General features: G+C 44.9%; 2 protein-coding genes across 2 annotated transcripts; both read right to left on the reverse strand.

Annotated features, from left to right (window-relative positions):
• Window positions 1–343: 343 nt before the first annotated feature.
• Window positions 344–8,011, reverse strand: SYNJ2BP (synaptojanin 2 binding protein). The gene is made up of 4 exons (XM_035539535.2): window positions 7,811–8,011; window positions 3,474–3,610; window positions 1,830–1,925; window positions 344–962 (listed from the first exon to the last, which is right to left on the reverse strand). The coding sequence occupies exons 1-4, from the start codon at window positions 7,878–7,880 to the stop codon at window positions 822–824; spliced, it is 444 nt and encodes a 147-aa protein (XP_035395428.1). The 5' UTR covers window positions 7,881–8,011; the 3' UTR covers window positions 344–821.
• A 2,025-nt stretch (window positions 8,012–10,036) lies between these two features.
• LOC118244251 (disintegrin and metalloproteinase domain-containing protein 20-like) lies at window positions 10,037–12,184 on the reverse strand. Its single transcript, XM_035539119.1, has one exon. The coding sequence runs from the start codon at window positions 12,182–12,184 to the stop codon at window positions 10,037–10,039; it is 2,148 nt and encodes a 715-aa protein (XP_035395012.1).
• Window positions 12,185–15,660: the final 3,476 nt, after the last annotated feature.

Raw genomic sequence — 15,660 nt, forward strand, 5'->3', positions numbered from 1 at the left:
CTCTTCTGCAGCTTCAGCGTGACCAAATCTGTTGCCATTACTTATCCCTGTGATGCAGTTGTCTGCCCATTTCTCTCTGCTATGCTAGCATTTCGTGGAAATCATCCTCTTATAACTCTTACTCAAGAATGAGCAGCCATTCTGACAATCAGTCTTCTTCTAGCAGCAGGCTATCTTCTACCTTTCTAGAACTGGTAGGATACCTCACCAATACTGCATAGTAGTGTTAAATCAGCAGCTACAGTGATGATTTTACCTGTGAAACCACAGATTAGATTTTATACATTGTTCTTAAGGCATTTATTTAGTACAACCAAAAAAAAATCAACAAAGAAAAATAATATACCCTCTTCATTGCTTCTCTTTATTCGTGGTTTAGGTAGGGATCATTACTTTCAAGAAAAATTCAGTGGGAACAAGGCAAAGCCTTTAGTAAAAGTTTGTGATTTAAAACCACCCAACCCACCCCCCTAACCTCTTTATAAAGAGTCACATCTTAAAACATGGAATAGATGAGCATGTTTGAAAGTTCATGGTGCAAAAAAGAGGGGGATGGCTAAAAACTTCTCATACTAGTTTAAAAAAAAACCAAAACACCAGCCATCCCACTCTATACGTGAACACAGCCATCTCCCTTTCCCTGTTCGTCTCTGCTTCCATCCACCCTGCAACAAAATCAGTATATAAAGAACACCAGCAGCAGCTTTATGATAGACAATGATCCTTTTTGGCATCAGTCTGTGATAAGATCGTTAATTCTCTATCTTTAAATTACATCATAGCTGTGTAAAATATGCAGTGATATCCAAAGCGTGAACTCTTCACATCCGCTGTCGATACCTCAGCAAGATCCAGACTGCTGCCGCAGCGAGCACCAGGCCTGGCACCAGAACGGCTGCTAGAGGAAGCCCACCTGAGTCTCCATCACCTCGATGACCCACGGGGCCATTCTGTGGCTGCAACTACAAGGAAGAAAAAAGTATTTGCGTCAGAGAGCCCACTGCAGCCCCGGCTGTGTGTCAGGACCAGGCGGTTCTGTAAGGACATGCAAGATGGTTCCCCCAGCTCCCTGAGCACTCACCCACAGCTGAACAGCTTTGGGTAGACTGAGCTTCACTATAGGGACGTCAGTAATTCCCTGTTTTTCTCACCTGCCCTGTACAAAGGTCCAGAATTTTATTAATTTATTAATTTTATTAATTACTCCTTTATTAACAGAGTAGAAAAGGGGCCTCAGCCCACCTCTCTCAACCAGCATGCTCCAGGCTGATCAGCATTTCCTTTGTCAACTTCAGTGCTAGCCAGGGATGTTGAACTTACAACAGGGGATTAAGGATTCCTCTCTTTCTGTATACCAAACAGTGCCAAGATATTTAAACTGCAGCAGCAAACGTTCCTTTTTGCTGGGCTACATACACATCTCAGCACTAACGGGAGTGATGACCTCTGACGCAACAGGGGAGTTTTGACTCTAGGAAGATTTTGGCATCTGAAAGAAAACTGGAGAACTTGAGATTTTGCCTTTGCAGACAAACCTCTGCCTCTGAGAGAGGAGATCCGTGAGAAAACACACTACACGCCAGCAAACAAAGACCCAGGGACTCCTCCAACCTCACCAACTCACTGGTACTCTTATAACCAAGTAATGCAAGGCATGAACACAGCCGTCATCAACTAGAAGAGGCCATTGTTCAAATTCTTTACATACATAATTTACACTGAGCACCTGGACATTGTATTTTTTCCGCCTCATAAAATAGAGAGCTATCAATCATGGAAACCAGTCTAAACTGAGCCAGGAATAACCCTAAGAAACAGGTTAAACGTACCCTGCGCTGAATTTTCAGAGACACATCATAGCCTGCATTTCTGAACAGTTCCACAGCATCCATATGCCGCAAATCCTTCAAGTCTCTGCCATTGATCTAGCAAAAAAAAAAAAAAAAAGAAAAAGGAGAACCAGTTGCTGAAGGGCAAAAGCAAATTTTCAGTGATGCAGGCTAATATAGGAAGGATAGGAGATAAAAATCTCTAATAAAATTCTGCCTTGGGGCATGACACCACGGTTAGCAACATCCATATCCATCCATTCATATTATAGATGAGTTTTTATGTTGAGAGGTAACAGGAGAAACTTCAAATCAAAAAACAGAGGTATTGAAAAAAAAACACTACCTAGGAGCAAAAACAGACTGTAAGAAGACAGTTGTGTCAACAGCAGCTTTTTATGTTGATGCCTTACTGGAAACAAATCAAAGGTGTAACTGTGACAGCTAATGAAAATAAAGGAGCAGCTATGGCAATATTATTATTACAGTTAAATGAGTATATTTCCCACACTGTATCCTCTATCGGCGTACCTTTGAAATCTTCCTTCTCTTTGAAAGAGCGTTGTAAACATAAATTTAAAAGCATATTGATGTTAAAAAAATAAAAAAGACTTACATGCATATTCGCATCCACTTTGAAGTGCTAGAATTTTTCTTCATTTCAAATAATAATTTCTCATGGCAGGAGGTTTTATGGCCTCCTTGATTTCATTCACTAACTAACGATACTCAACCTAATTTTTCTTACTGTTTCATCACCATTACCCCTAATTGTATCCCCTGAGATCATATCCAGTTCCTCCTGTCTTGTGACACTCAGACTTCCTGAACACATGTATGTAAATATTAAACTGTCAAGAAAAGATAGTATAATATTCGGCAGTTGAATTTAATATAATTTTACCCAGTAATAGGCTTTAGATAGTATAAGGCACTCGATTTATTTATAGAGGCTAAAAAGATTACACGTGGAATGTAATAAGCAAGTATAAAATAAAATTAAAGAATATTAAAGTGGCATGTATCACACTAGGAGAGGCTACTTCTTCACTCATCCCTTGTTAAAGCATCTTGTCTTGTATGATTGTCAAAAGTCTGAAAAACCAGGGGAACTGAATCTCAGTCACTTTAAAACATTTTTTCTAAAAGGAGAAGCAGTCTGTATTATTCCTGATGAGCTGCAATGAAGAGTTTTATGGACCAGAAGTGTTACGGCCTAAAAATCCTCCTGAGCAGAAGGATCAGTAATCACTACCAGTCAAAAAAGGGAAGCTTGGAGGTGGAAGATCAATTCCTGTATTTACATGTGGGTAAATGATGATCCACTGTGAGCAAGAGAAGGCCTGATGAATTTGAAAACCTCAGGGAGGCAAGTCACGGAGGAAATGCAAGTGCTGCACCAAGAAGCACTTCTGAGAACAAATCGAGAAGGCAGAAGAGATGGGCCCATGAGTAGAGGCACTCATCTCCCTGGTGCTCAAAGCTCTCCCCAAATTCCCAAGAGAGCTCCTCCATAGCTCAGCATCAAGTAATTGCATTCATCACATCCTTCTCTGTGCACTCTGATGGCAAACCTGCATCTCATATCGCATCACTGAACACAGCACTTCAAGATCGCACGGGGTGACAGAAGAAAGGGCTTACCGCTAAAATTTTATCTCCTTCTTGTAATCGGCCATCAAGGTAAGCTGCCCCATCCTTTTTGATCCGGCTGACATAGATGCTGCTGTCATTGGAAACGTACTGCTGATCTGTCCCACCAACAATGTTGAAGCCAAGCCCTAAGGTAAGCCAAAGAGAAAGTTGATGAGAAAATGCTCAGAGCTTCAAACATTCGTGCTGCTGTTGGGGACTGCACCCTCCCATGCTCTCCTGTTTGCTCCACCATGCTGAAGCTCACAGCACACAAATCTGCATCACCCTTCCCAACCATCACTGCCTAAAAAATAAAACTTCTCAGGGAACTAGTCTTTAAAGCAGAGGAGAGACCCTGAGTGCCTGAGGGGGCAGATGCTTCACTCCATAAAGCTTCTGGGAACTGTTTTTAGGTGTGTTCGGAAGTACTGAGAAGCATGCCATCATTTCTAAGATGCCAACACAATCCACAGCAGGAATACGCCTCTTCAGCACAGGATGAAAGTAAATGAAAGCACTCTGCATTTCACAGGAGGCTACGGTAAACCATTACCTTTGAGAAAAAAGGAATCGTGCCTCACAAGTTTCATGAGCTAAGAATCACAGCGAGGAAAGGCAAGGAGCATTAGGCCCTGTCTAGAGGTGAGGAAACAGGCAAGAGGAGCTCAGGGCCACCTAGCGCTCCGGAGGCTCCGTGTCTACCCGTGAGGAGCTGGAACTGGCAACCTTTGCCTCCAAGAGTAAAGTAAGATCAGTCGGACACAGCTAGTTCAAATTTTATGCACTTTGTTCTCTTTCAGGAATTCAAAACATGACAGAAAACAAAGACAAAGTTCCTGGATTTCATGCAAAACAAAAAGAAATACATATGCATTAAACAGAACTGATGTCCACATTTTTGTTATGTTTTGTATTGTTCTTTAAAGTAACCCTTGATTACAGACCTCTAGCTGGAACCAGCAGCTGGATTAAAGCACAGTTAAAGATTGATACTTGTGGTTCCATCAAAATCCAGAAGAACAATCTGAATGCAAACTCTGGAAAACCACAGGTTACAAGAGCACGTTGCGCACTGCACATGCCGCTAAGCTTCCCTGTCAGTAATACGGGATGGGAAAGATTCCCCAAGAAGAGGCTGGCAGTGAAAAAAAAAGAAAGAAAAGTCAAGAAAAAAAAAATTAGGTATATAAATAAAGTAAATCGACAGAGAGAAAATAATTGACATATACCAGTCACACAAAACCTATTGTCAGCCAGGCTGATTTATTTTTCCTCTCTCTCTCCCTCACTCTCACAAAGTTGGGACTAGAAACTCTGGGAAGCAGAGTTGCAAAGGAAACAGTATAAACACCTTGTGCCTGCTGGGAAGCAGCATTTTTAATTATTACTGGGGACCAAAGGATATAGGAGATGAGTCATGGTATTTTAAGTGTGCATCTACAGTTGGGAAGTGGAGAAATATTAACAGCATTCTTGCCACACCTGACTTATTTTTTTTTCCTCTCCTCTCCTCTCCTATTCTCTTCCCTCCCCTTCCTGGCAGCTTCAGATTAATGAGGAAGAAGATGGGAGGAGCAGCAGACTGAAGAAACGCTGACTTTTCAGCTGGACTAATACCTATTCCAAGGAACGCTTGTGCACAATAACCCACCTTTGACAGGAATTAAAAAAATTCAAAACATCCACAAGCCTAAAAATGATTTGCCATAAACCTTCAGGGGAAGCAATACTACAGAAAATTAGTTTTAATCAATATTTATTACATAGCCAGAAAGAAGGAATCCAAGTTTCAGAGTACATTGACTGTCTCTCAGTTTTTGTGTGTATATTCATATATATAAAAACACAATATAAGATGAACAAGTATACATTTTGCAAGTTTTCACCTATGATTAGAAAAATAACCTAAAGTTATCATCAGCAGAAGCCCTGTGAAGCAGGAACAGATCTTTGCGAGGCAGGAGCTCACGATAGACTGAGTTAAGTACCTGCAGGACTTGCCGCTGGGCTTTTTCACCCTGTCTTTCCTTTCCAGCACTTAAGCTTCCAGTCTGGCTAAAAATATCTTCCCCATCATTCCTTCAACTCTTCTGCTATTCTCCTCCCTCCAGCTCATAGAGCCGCAGTAAGGGACAGAGCATAACCAGGAGACAGAGATGAAGGGGAAGAAGAGAGCACAGGGCATTAAGTCCCTTGTCCACAGGGGACAGAAGTGCAAGGAGAGAGCTGTAAAAGCATGCCCAGGTCTAGCTTCTGGCCCTCCCGTGCCTCGCCTCCTTTACCCACCTGAAACATAAAAAGTCCCTCTAAGAACATTCAAAAAAAATCAGGATTTACAGAATTAGCAAAAGAGATACTGAATAATACAAACCCCAAATTGAATCTACAAGGTTATTTAGTTTTTCATACAACCACATTTTTCTGCCTAATTTCAGCCTAATAAATTAGAAGGGAATTTGAAAAAGACAAGAGACTTACACAAACGGTTCTGCTACTTAAAAACAATCACACCCTCAGCAAACTTCTGCCGGAAATGTTTGGCATCAATCCTATTTTAGAAAGTTGTGCAGCCACAATTCACATTAGGGTTGGGATTGCACTCAGATTCACAGGGAACAGCAGTTTGTTCCTTCAACTGAAATGAATAATAATATAGCAATAAGTCATTAGAGATCATAAGGGCTGTAGGCCCTTCAAATCAACTGCTGTAGCTGGAAGCCTAACAGCAGAAAACAGCCAGCCCATCTTAATGGCCGGATAGACGCCACTCTCAGGAATCAGCTTTAAATTCCAGTAGCCATGGTGAAGACCTCCCAACTCTGCCCTTCAACGCCTCCTTCCTCCCCCTCAAGATTTCAGGTCGAGGTGTTCCCAAACATACGGAAAGAGCTTGGAGCCAAAACGGGCTTCATTTTACAAATAATTTCTGCTGACAAGCACGGTTCCATCAGCTGAGGCTCAAAACATGGCCGTGCAGGCTTCCTGCGGCCGCGAGGCAGAGAGGTGCCTGCCTGCGATGGTCTGCAGGCTCACCCGGCGTCGGGGCCAGGACTGATCCTGCAAATCACTGCCCAGAGATCAGAAGCAGCAGAGAAACGCGATGTCGCACCTTGCCCAAAGCAGGCGGCCAGACTGCTTGCTGAAGGCCCGCGATGCTAGCCTAGCCACCTGCACATACAAAACCACTGCCTAGGCTGGTCAACCACGCGCTCATGGAGGCAGAAGAGGAGGATGAGGACGGAGGAACCTGCCAAAACCGTGTCATCTGCACGGCCTCCCCGGGAACTGCCAGGGGATGCGTGCTGCCATGGCTGTCAGCCCAGCAGTGCTCACCGCCACGGAGCTCACAGCAAGGCGCAGGGAGGCAAAGCCAGCCCGCGGCCACACGCAGCAGCTGTGCGGAGGGGAGGGCTGGTCTCATTCGCCTCTGTTTTAATTAAAGAAAAGGCCTCACACATCAAACCGCAGCTCTGGCTTCAAAACTTCCCCAGACCTTGCAGCTCTTCAGATCCAGGATTTTCCTTCAGATCTGTGTGTGTGTTGCTAACTTGCTGCAACTCTGACAGTGCTATTGTAATCACAGCATAAATCCTACAGAAGTACCTCAGCCAACTTGGGTCTGAAGGCCTGGTCGCTGCCATCAGGATGGACGCTGCTGTGATGGAAGAAAACAAAGCCCCACAGACGCCCCTGCTCCCCTTCCCTTCAGTCAGCACCGCTTCCATTTGACACCCAGAAGCCCCCTCTGACTCCTCGCTGAGCATTTAGTGCAAAGCTGGCCGTACAGGTACCGTCACTTCGACTAAAACTTTCAGAAACGCCCCCAGTTTTGGGCGTCCAACAACGCCGGAGCGCTGCACACCTGCTGCTTCACTCCAAAGCAACAGGAGCAAGGCAGGAGACGGCAGCAAGAGCTCCGGGCTTCCCCAAAACCCGCTTTGAGCCGTTTCCCGGGGGGAGACCGCCAGCAGCCGGCACCTCAGAGCGCTGTTATGGCAGAAGACAAAGTCTGGCGGAGTTACCTCTCGCTTACACAGCCCGCAGCCTCTTCCCGGAGCAGAGCACTCGCCACGGCAGCGCCAGCAGCCGAAGCATCGCCCACCCGCCCGCCGGCGGCACTCGGGAGACGGGTCCCGGCTGCGGGGCTGCTCCCTCCGGGCACCCCGGGGCTTCCTCGCCACCTCCCGACGACAAAAGCAAAACCCGGGGCCGGGTCCCCACCTCGCCGCTGCCCCCTCTGCCCGCCCGCTCCCCGCTCCCCGCCGGGCAGCGCAGGCCTCGGCGCGGCTGCCCCGGCCCGGGAGGAGCCGGGGCCCGGCGAGGGGCGGCCGCCGCCCCGGCCGTACCCGAGGGTCTCCGGGTGAGCCTGATCACCTCCTCGGTAAGGCCGCCGCCGCCCGCCACGCTGCCGTTCATGCTGCAGCCCCAAGGTGAAGACGGCTCCCGGGGCGGCCGCTTTCGTTTCCTCGGCCGCCGCGGGGCCGCGCCGCGGAGCGCTGGGAGTTGTAGTTTTTCCGCCGGGGAAAGGCGCTCGAGCACGCCCTTGGTGCTCTGCTGGAAGGCAGCAGCGGCACGGCGTCGGGCCGGCGCCCCCAGACCTCTGCCACTGATGCTTTCGGATTCAAAAAGTGAAATTAAAAGAGTCAGCCGGGGCTCCGAGTAGCGCACAGCCAGCCCTCAGCGCTTGCGTTACTTCTCTCACCTGATCCCCAGCCCCTCGTTTGTCACATCCACCTTGCATCTTGCACCTGAATTATGCTTGTTAGTTCTCTGGGAAAACAAAACAAAACAAAAATAATAATAATAATAATAATAAAAAAGAAAGGGGTCTGATTGTAAGGAATAAAACAGTGGGCTAGTCAAAGTGCAGTTATCTCACCTCTTGGCATAAACGCAGGGACTAAGTTTTCTTCATCTACCCCAAACCATCCATGTTGTACCAAGATAAGATGTAGCATGCTGGACAAACGATGCATTACCTCAGGTCACCAGGCAAATATAGATAACAATTTAAGGACCCCTTTGCTTTAGACAAAGAGCCACAACAAGCTCTGAATCACATCTTTGTATTTCACATCCAACCATAATGTAACCAGGCCTTTTTGGATGAGAAGCACAATTGTTTAAAAATGTGTAGGAAAATGCATATTCAAAAAGCGTGTGTCGCACCTGGGAGCCTGCAAGAGTTCTCCATTGTTATTTGTAGAGTAGCCACATCTTTCTTCCCAAATGTTGTGAGTATTGTGTTACTTATCCTGCCTTTACAGAACATTTGCTAAAAATATGGGGTTTGCTTTCCAAATACATATAATCATTCTGGTAGCAGACAAGTGCATTATAGCCCTTAATCCAAAAATGCCAGTCCTTCAGAATAAAATTCTCACTGTAAATCTGGACTACAGATTCCTCTTTATGCTGATCTGGTGGAAAAATCTAGACATTGCTATAATATACATAATAATAACAATAATAAAATCATTGATTGGTATTTTCAGATCCTTTTTCCATGCTTTTTCATAAATTTGACAATTTTTATATCTTGTTAAAAAATGGAAAATATGCTTCTGTGTAGCATGCTGTAGAGCTATGACATTCGGTAACTGCTTACAAAGCAATCACATAGTAAAGCAAGAGAAAGCTCCTGAGCTAGTTAGATAAAATACCTATCAAATATTGCGGGAATTCGGGGGGGGGGGGGGGGGGCTTGCAGAATAGTTTCAAGTATTTTAGAAATTCAGTTAATTTGCACAGTCTCACAGACAGCTTTTTTTTTCTTTTTTCGCAACAATAAAATACATAGCACTTATTAGAAGAACCTACAGGCAAGGTATTGTGAAGTGTCCAGAAAAAACAGGCTTGTTCTTGTGAAATGTCAGGTCTGGTGTCACTGTATTTTTGACATATATCTGATGGTTCAGAACTGTAACATTTACTGGCGTGATCTGGATAATACTTTTCTACCGTCTCAAAAAACGAAGAACCCACTCCCTACAGTCTACCTTCCTCCTGAAAGGTTCCTCCCTGGAAACAGCTGGAACGTTTTATGCCAGGTATATACCTGCATCTCACCAGAATATCCATTTCTAGCCTGCCTGCACGCTTCAGGTGCATCTTCAATGAAGGAACTGCAAGAGCATTTTTTTTTTCGCTTTGGCTATTACTGACTGACAGAAGCAAGATGTTCACAAACACCTCTCCCTGAATTGAAGAAAGCATTAGATGAAGGAGTAAAGTAGAGTAAACCATTTATTTACACCTGTTTTAAAAAGTTTACATTTGTAAACAGTTGATATGGAGCATAAAATCTATACCTACTGTTTGCCTAACTACTTTGAGAGCTCAAGGTGCAAATCAAAAACTAGCACACCTTAATGCCAGCATTTATTAACTTAAAATAAACAAAGATAACATTTACTCTGTATTTAATAAAATTAGATTAGATTATAACTATTCAGAATGTGTTGAATTACTTTGATGAGTTATCAGCTGGCTCTGCTCAAGGGCAATTGGAGATTTTCCCAGGAGCATCCACAGCTACAGCTTTGAAAGAACTACTATCTTCTTCCATAGAATCAGACTTTTTCCCTCCTAAGCCATTCCCCTATTTCCTGTTTATAATATATGGTAAGGGCAACTCCAAGGACAAAGAGAAAAAGAAAGCTAAATACTGTTACTCCTATTTTTGCTCTCTGAAAAATCTCCTCGGATGGAGCAGGTCCACTGTCAATGCTACCTCCAAATCCTTCCCACTCACAATCTGGAGGAGCCCATCCATACCTGCAGTGACAGTTCTTACGATTGTTACACACTCCTCTGTTATGGCACTTTGTTATGTTACAGTCGTAGTTCAGCACGGACATATTGGTACATGTCCTTTTGATACAAAGCATGTCACTACCACATGGCGTGCCATCTTCCACAGCCCCTAGGTCAGCTGTAGCCATCCCTATGTGGTAGTCAAGACCCCAACACTTTTTACCTTCAGCAGGGGTTTGGACTACCGTTATGTGGTTTTGCAAAAAAGGCAACCTGTGTATGTTTTCACACTGTATCCTACCACATAACATATCCTCAACACTGCATTTTATAAAATGAATATTGTTACGAATACCACAATTTCCAAACCGGTCACCTAGAGTATTCACTTTGAAACAATCTAAAGGAGCAACCCTGGCTTGTTTGCCAAAGAGATGCTTGCATTGTTCACTGTGGGAAGAACATTTTCCTCGATAGCAATAGGAACCATCTTTGCAAGGGGTTCCATCTTGTACGTATAAGTCTGGCTGGCACCACGGGGAAGTCCCGTTGCAGTACTCTGGCAGGTCGCAGACGCCAGTACTTGCTCTGCACAGTGTTCCTGCTGGACGGACCTGACAGCCCTTGCAACATTTTCCAGAAGCACAAACGGAACCTGCAGTAAATGTACAGTTAGGGTGACAGCAAGGATCCTTTCTGCAGTTTGACCGTGAACCACAGTCACATTGCTCTCCGCTTTCTACTATCTTATTCCCACAGTATTCACGCTTCAAGGTGTAGTAGCTGCCAGGTGCCGGTGGCTGACGCAAGCAGCCAGCACCACTCCCAAGAAAGTCAAAGTAGTTTTTGTAACTGCAGTCACTGAACGCATCGGTGTCAACTTCGCTTTCATACATAATGCATTTCTTCCGCCTACATTTGCAGAACGGTTCGTCATGGCGCATCCCAAGATTATGGCCCAGCTCATGGACAAACGTGATAATAAACGAGGACAACTTCCTGTTGGTGAAGGAATCAACTGCTGCTGACCACTGGCTATCACACATGGACGCCAGAAATGCCAACCCCAGGCTTTTTCCAAAGCTCTGATATGCAAATAAGTGAGCGGTATCGTGGCGCATCCGTGGATACAGGTCTGATTTTCGCCATTTGTTAAAGTCTCCAAGTGCCTTGTTTACAGAGTTAGTAATGTTTATAAAATTACTTTTGGTCCAGATCTCCAGTCCCACGAGGAACAGTTGAACGGAAAGCTGTTCATACAGAGAGTCCCCAATATTGATGACTTCTATGACTTGCCTCAAGACTTCGGATTCATTCCTGCCCGACCTCACAAACCGCACGTTGTCCACGACCACTACTATCTTTGCATACCTGATGTGCGTCCACCATTCCTTCAGCATGTACTCCTCTTCCACCAAGGGGGCCTGGAGCCATGGCAGCAAAGCCTTTTGGTGCTGCAGTTCCTCTGGGGTCAGCCCACACGTGGGGCCCATGGGGTTGTCAGCTGCCTCCATGCGGTAGAGGACGTGCCGAAAAGACGGATCGTCGGGGATGGGCTCAATCTCGTAGGTGCCACCTTCCACCCACAGCACTCCACGGAGGCCCCTGCCACAGGTGCCAAGGGCCACCAGGGAGCCGGGGCTTCCCTGTACCTCTCCCTGGTAGAAGCAGTTGTCCTGCACGAAGGGGTGCTCCTCCCAGCGTGCCCCATCCTCGCCATAGGTGACCAAGGTGAAGGGCCGGGAGACCAGGCCCCTCCTGGGCCGCAGGCGCAGGATCCGCGGCCGCCCGTCCACCTCCAGCCAGTAGGAAACGGTCAGGGGGTTGGTGTCGGCACGGGGGCTCAACTGCCGCGGCACCGTCACCCACATGCCAGTGATGTGCAGCGTCCCGGGCTCGCCCCCCCGGGCAGTGGGGCACCCCACCAGGCCCAGCAGCAGCACCAGCACCTGCAGTGTCCCCATGGCCACCGCCTGGCACTGTCCCATGCCCCACTTTGTGAAGGGCCCAAGCCTGGAATGCCACCCCCAAGTCCCCAACTGCCCCTCAGCGCCTGCCCTCCCCCTGTGAAGAACTGAGGCAGAGCGGCACCATGGCGGCCTCCTTCACCTCCTGCATCAGGAAATGGCGCCCCACCACTTGGGGTACATCTCAGAGGGCTGTGAGTGTGCCTCGAGACAGCCGGCTGCTGCTCTGCCAGCACATATGGAGGCTTTTGTGGAGGAATAAATAGAATTAGTCCAACGCAGGCACGCTCCCAGCTTTTTATAATCCTCATTTTCAAATGGATGGGTATTTCTCCTGTGCAGGTGTAAGAGCTCTGCATAAGGAGGACACCCAGCCGAGTTTCACACTCCTAGTCATTTATGTCTGCAGAGAGCAAATAAATCATTTGGTTAGACCACAAGGGGAAAAAATCTGTTGAAATAGCTCAAAGGTTGGCTTTGGCTTTGTTCGCTTTTTTATTAAAAGATCATTTGTGAGTGAAGATCAGGAACAGTCAATTGCGACTCAACAGAGTGTGAAAAGAGCTTAGGGCCTCAAATGGAAAAATAAAAGAAACGCTGGGTAGCAGGACATAACACTCCTTGGTGCCTTTTCATAGCCTGTCTTACTATAGCTAGTGACATACCTACCCACACACACATGAAAAACAGAACAAGGGATGAATCTGATTCCACTAGGTTTGATAGCAGAGAAGCAAACTCATAGCTCCAGGTATAAACCCATAAAGCCTACCAGTTGCTATGTACGTACAGCAATGTGCCTCAATTACAAATGCCAGCAGTGCAACTGTGGTTTTCTTACATCACGACCTTTTCAGATGTTTTTGCTTGTTGAGCACAGGGAAGAGGCTGCTTGCATGTACATCTACCACCTGGCTGCCATCTCAGTGTTAGGGAACCGCTCCATCACGATACAGCTCTAAGACAGCAACCTGGACTGTGGTAAGGCAGGTTATGTACAGCACAGCTATGCACGCTCTTTGGCACGTGGTGCTGGGATTCAACGTACCAACAGCTGTTATCTTTTAGGAACTCTTCACAACTTTCTTTTCAGCACCAGACACATTTCCAGGCATTCATTTTGAGTGTGGCCAGCATTGGTAGTGCACATCCAGTAATAAAACACTGGATTAAAGGAATGAAAACAGGAGGATGTCTGCTTCTATCAGAATCTTTCTAGATACCCATAGATAACCATTATTGTACATTGTTTGAAATTGTTTATTACTGCTTTACCTAAAAGCAAACAAACTCATGGCCTAAATTAACCTTAGATTAATTTTCTTATTAGAGTTACGTCTAAAACTATAGAAATTACTTTCTGTGAAATCTTTTATGTGCAGTTAGCTGTTGAATAATTGTCCACTACTTTTCACACTTGGTTTGCATTCCAGGGCTGTGAACTATGTCACCTTATGCCTCTTGAAATAAACGTAATTCAGATCACAGTAGCTGTAACGGAAAATCCTATTACATAATCTGTGTGCAGTGCTGTTTTTACATTCATACTTCTGCTGTGTGACCATTCCTTAAATTATAGGACAGCCCCTATTAAATCAGTCTCCCAACTTGCTAGATGTACGTCCTTCCCCCAGAAGGTACTTACTACATTTTTTCTCTTTTAATGTACACGTAACTACACAGTTAGGACTTGAAAGTATCTGGGTTCAACTGCTGAACTCATAAGCAAGTTATTTTGGGGGCAGGAATGAGTCAACAGTTTGACACTGTGTTGAGCATCCAAAGCAAGCCCTTTGGCATCAAGAGCACATAAAAAGCGATGACATTTGCATTCAGATTAGCAGAACCTTGCACTTCTGTACTCTTATTAAGTGAACAGTAAATGTGAGAAAGATTCCCATTATATGATAATGAACAGGTTGGAAGGAAAAAAAAGTGACTGACCTTATAGTAGAGAGCATGGAAGGAAGATTGCATCAATCCATAGCTTCTTCAAGAGCAGAAACATTTGCTGAGAAGGTGTAACTGGCTTTCTTAGTATTCTGCAGTTTTCTTTTTTTTTCCATCTTGTAGTCCCCTAAAAGTTTCAGTGAAGGTGCAAGCTACTATGAAACAATCTCAGCAAGAGGTTTACTTTTCTCACTTACCTGCTGTTGGGTCTTTAGGAACAGGGCACAGACACCCAGTAGTCTTGCAGACCACACATTGAAATCCACTGTCCTGGCAGTAAGAAATGAAACCTCCTGATTGTTGAGGTCAATAGTACCACATCAAAACCTGTCTCCACCACTCACCCATTCATGATCCACATTAGGCTGCAGAAGAACACTCATCAAGTAAGCATGAATACAGGACCAAAACAACACTTGATCAAAAATTCACCACTTTCTCCACGAAAAACTGTCTTGAATGCCTGATTATCAACCATTAAAAATATTGGGGAAAAAGTTAAGAAATGTGTCACATCAGCTTTGTTCAGAAGCCATCTGTCTGCTCAGTGAAGCCACAACCTATTTGCATAACATATCTTCATTTTCTTCACAGGGAATGCCCCATCTCAAAATAAAGCTAATATCTTTATCTACCCTTTGTCTTGTCCTTCTTATTGCCTATATCCCTCTAACCTTGCTCCAACTACAGTTGTCTTTGGCAAACAACACGTACAGACTGTCCAAATGACATGTAACTTTTTTGACTGTCAAAACGTTACCAAAATACGAAGTATGGAGGCAGGGTGGCAAAGAGGAAAGAATGAGCAAAATGTATCACCTGGTCACACTTTACTTGGTGAAGAGCAGAAAGGACAGTATTTATGTCACATTTCAGATACCATTAGCTTTACTTAATGAACTGAGATAGCAAGACTCCCTCTCTTATATATAACGTGGCCAGATTTTTGCAAATGTGTGTGTACACTCATTTGTATGCCTATCTGTTTATATGGATATGTATGCAGACATTTATACATATATGCAGAAAGCAGAAACACTGTTACAGGAGGCAAACATGAGGACAGACTGCCCCCTCAAGTTTCACCCTCATCTCTAAATATAAACTCTGAGCATGAAGTATAATGATTCATTTCAAATGCAATTCTCTTCAGCTTCATTAGCTTGTCCCTGTATACCTGTAATGCAAGACAGAACAAGGTCTCTCTACTTTCCTACTTGCTTCGCAGCACTCAATTTTACAGACTCATTATTTGTCTTTTCTTTCCTAAGAAACTGAAGTCTTGGTCCTACCAATGATTTCATAGAATTTTTTCTCCTACTCATATTATTGCCCTTCTTCAAAACCCTGTACTTTGGCAGAATTCCTCTTCTGGAATTTGAGCTGTACAACAACACACTTTATTTCAGGGAAGCCCAGTTACTAATAGAATTCTTGTACCATGTGTTCTAGCATCCATTTTTGACCATTTTGGCACGCCTTTAGCAATAGGCAAGATATCTTTCCTCTGCTGGTAATTTCAA

The sequence above is a fragment of the Cygnus atratus genome, chromosome 5, assembly GCF_013377495.2.
Source record: "Cygnus atratus isolate AKBS03 ecotype Queensland, Australia chromosome 5, CAtr_DNAZoo_HiC_assembly, whole genome shotgun sequence".
In the NCBI taxonomy this organism is placed as follows: Eukaryota; Metazoa; Chordata; class Aves; order Anseriformes; family Anatidae; genus Cygnus; species Cygnus atratus.

Bases quoted from the DNA above. Each gene is read 5' to 3' on its own strand.
- LOC118244251 (XM_035539119.1), bottom strand. From the start codon at position 12,184: ATGGGGACACTGCAGGTGCTGGTGCTGCTGCTGGGCCTGGTGGGGTGC.
- SYNJ2BP (XM_035539535.2), bottom strand. From the start codon at position 7,880: ATGAACGGCAGCGTGGCGGGCGGCGGCGGCCTTACCGAGGAGGTGATC. The intron at 1,926-3,473 runs GTAAGCCCTTTC...TTTTTTTGCTAG, and splicing joins AAGGAGATAAAATTTTAGCG to ATCAATGGCAGAGACTTGAA. The intron at 963-1,829 runs GTACGTTTAACC...TCTTCCTTGTAG, and splicing joins CTCTGAAAATTCAGCGCAGG to TTGCAGCCACAGAATGGCCC.